Consider the following 3,139-nt stretch of genomic DNA (forward strand, 5'->3'; position numbering starts at 1 on the left):
GTACTTTGTTTTTTAATTCAACTATGTTAATTTACTTTCTAATTCAATATAAGAGATTTATTTAAATTTTCAAGTCGTACATTTCAAGAGATAGTAACTTGACAACTATTCATTAGTTTCTATTGTCCAGTTGTGCTCCACCAAATCATTTTGAAGCATTGTATGAATATAAGCTGATTCCAAGTTCTCAGTACAATCCCAAAATGCTTGTTGATTTCTTCCATCTCTTTGTACTGGTGCAAAAGGAATTCTTACTCCATTATAATCTACCGTCCCATCGTAAACTTGTGATGCTGATGGATTCATTAGATCTTCTTCTGTTGATTCCACAAATTCATCTTCCACAAATTCATCCTCACTATCATATTATGCAATATGATACAAGTCATCATGATACTTCTAAGTGTGAAACGCTTATGCATCCGAGCACTATGACGAAGAATTGCCCATCGAGATTGCAAGATACCAAAACATCTCTCTACATCTTTGCGATATGCCTCCTGTTTCTTAGCAAACGATTTTTGTGATTGAGTGGCAAGATTTGATATGGTTTTTACAAATATTGAATAACTAGGATAAATCCCATCAGCGAGATAATAAGCATTGTTTTATCTTTTGCCATTGACGTGAAACACCACTGTCGGGCTATTTCCTGCGATGACTTTATCTAATACGGGAGACTGACCTAAAACGTTAATATCATTTTGAGCTCCAGGCACACTGAAAAAAGCGTTCCACACCCAAGTGTCATAGGAAGCGACGACCTCTAGAATAATATTAGGGCATCCTTTTCGGCCACTATAAGCCCCGTTCCACCCGCCTGGACAATTCTTCCACTTCAAGTGCATAAAATCAATACTTTCAATCATACCTAGAAATCCCCTTTGTTCACCCCTTGCTAAAAGCCTTCTTAAATCTGTAGGTGTTGAAGCACGAAGGTACTCTTCACCAAAGAGTCCTTCCACTTGTTGACAATTTTTTTTCATACACTCAAGTGTAGTTGATTCTCCCATTCTACATATTTCGGCACATCGATCAGCTGTCGCACTGTAAGTCAACATTCGTAGTGCATCAGTCATTTTTTGTTGCGGTAGCAACCCCAATAATCCAGTTGCATCTTCTTTCTGATGCCAGTAGGAATCTTGAGTGTAAAGAGCTGTCATGATGTGACTGAAAACTTGAGGGCGCATTCGATACCTATGACGGAAGTCGTCTTAAGTGAATACTGGACGATCAACGAAGTAATATTTCATGAGATTTTTTCCTCTTGATAGCCTTTGTCTATGATAATTGGGAGATTTTCCAGGCCGTGAGCTGCGTCCTTGAAGTGTCGATGAAGTTCATCACCATTGCCGCTTCGGTGACCATAGTATTCATGATTTCAGACTCTTCTTGACTATGTTTTTGTCTCTGACTCAACAATCTCTTCAATGCATTCATTTTCATAAAAATTTATATTGATTTTGAGATGACTGTAAAATCAAAAGATTATGGTATTATTTATGGACAATTTTTCTTATCTAAAAATTTAGATCAAGACACGTGTCCTTACGCGATTCAATGAAAATCTTATCCAAAATTTATATTTATCCACAATATTATCAAAAATCTAAAATTTTCCAACTATATATCATTGAATATTATTTATGGGCCCATTAAATAATAGAGAATAATTTAAATTTATGATAAAATTGTAATTATTTATTCGATATAAATTAAATTTTAATTAAAATTAAATAACTATCACTTATGTAATATGATATATATTTAAATTTATAAAATACTCGTAAAATAAGAATTATAAATTAAATATAATTAAAATATTAAAATAGATATGATTTTTCCTCCGATTCATCCTTGTGATGAATCTCCGATATTCAGACTAATACTAAATCGATACCTTCATCGATTTTTTCAAATTATTAAAATTTTAAAATTTTGAGTAAGTTTGGAGATATAAAGAAACAGAAGGGGCATTCAAGAAAAAAAAATAAAGAATTGGGAATATATAAATATAATTTGTTTTTTTTTTATTTTTTAACTAAAAAGTCAACTTTTTATTTATAAAAGATTAAATATGATTTATTAACCTATAATATCTATATAACTTGTATACAGTACATGCGGGAAATACTAGTAGTTTAGTATAGGAGGATGCGCGAAAAATTAATATGCATTTATCATGTGTCATTCAGACTTAATTTTTCTCTTGTATATTTTTTTGGGCAGGCTACTCCTTGAGATGTTGCTGTTATAGACAAGGTTCGGGACATGCAGGGACATATGGACGAGGTTCAAGAGCTGGAACAAAGGGCCACTGTAGCCGAGGAGAAGCTCCAAAGAGTTCAGCCGCAGAATGAAACTCTAATCGGCCAGGATACCGTGCTGCAGAATGATAGGCAGCGGTTGGAGGGAGACCTGACCAAGGCGAACAGGCATATCAGCCACTAAAACATCTAGCCGAAGAAGTCCCGAAAGGAGTTTCGGAAGACGAAGAAGCAGCTGGACCAGATGGAGGAGCGCTATTTCCATTTGCGCTGACTATGTCCTAGAGAGGGCTCACGACCTTGGCTGGGACTATAAGCAAATATTGGACGATATCCTGGAGGAGCCCATTGATCGGACGGCGGTGGAAGCTCCTGAGGTCTCTTTTGGCGAATACGAGGAGCTCTCTGATGAAGACCCTCAGTTCTATATTTTTAGACTTATAATTTTTTTTTAGTTGCTACTCTTGCCTTCGGACTTCGTACTTTACCTGCCTTCAGGATTTGTAACTTAATTGCCTTCAGACCCTATTGCAGTATTTTCCTTTGCATCTTTCTTCAACATTTACGCTTCTGTCATGCTTTATTTTGACTTAACAATTTTGCGTAGTTTATTACATTTTTAGCTTAACTTTTTCCTCAGCAGTTATTGCATCTTCGGCTTTACATTTGCCTTAGCAATTTTTATACAATATTTATCTTTGGCCCCTAGTGTTAAGGGGTCAAGTTGCTTGCCTAAAGGGAAACCTTGGGACGTTAAGACTAAAGATCTTCAGTCTTTTTGTGCGAAGGAATAAGGGGCTCGATTTCTTTAGGATTGCCCCTAGGTGAGTTCTCCTTAGTTCCATAGGTCAAAAAGTATACTTAAGAATTTT

At 35.6% G+C, this 3,139-nt stretch overlaps 1 protein-coding gene across 1 annotated transcript; it reads right to left on the reverse strand.

The window, feature by feature from the left end:
* Positions 1-608: 608 nt before the first annotated feature.
* Positions 609-1,163, reverse strand: LOC141680380 (uncharacterized). The gene has a single exon (XM_074486624.1). The coding sequence runs from the start codon at positions 1,161-1,163 to the stop codon at positions 609-611; it is 555 nt and encodes a 184-aa protein (XP_074342725.1).
* Between the last annotated feature and the right edge of the window lie 1,976 nt (positions 1,164-3,139).

This window comes from Apium graveolens, chromosome 8 (assembly GCF_009905375.1).
Source record: "Apium graveolens cultivar Ventura chromosome 8, ASM990537v1, whole genome shotgun sequence".
Lineage (NCBI taxonomy): Eukaryota > Viridiplantae > Streptophyta > Magnoliopsida > Apiales > Apiaceae > Apium > Apium graveolens.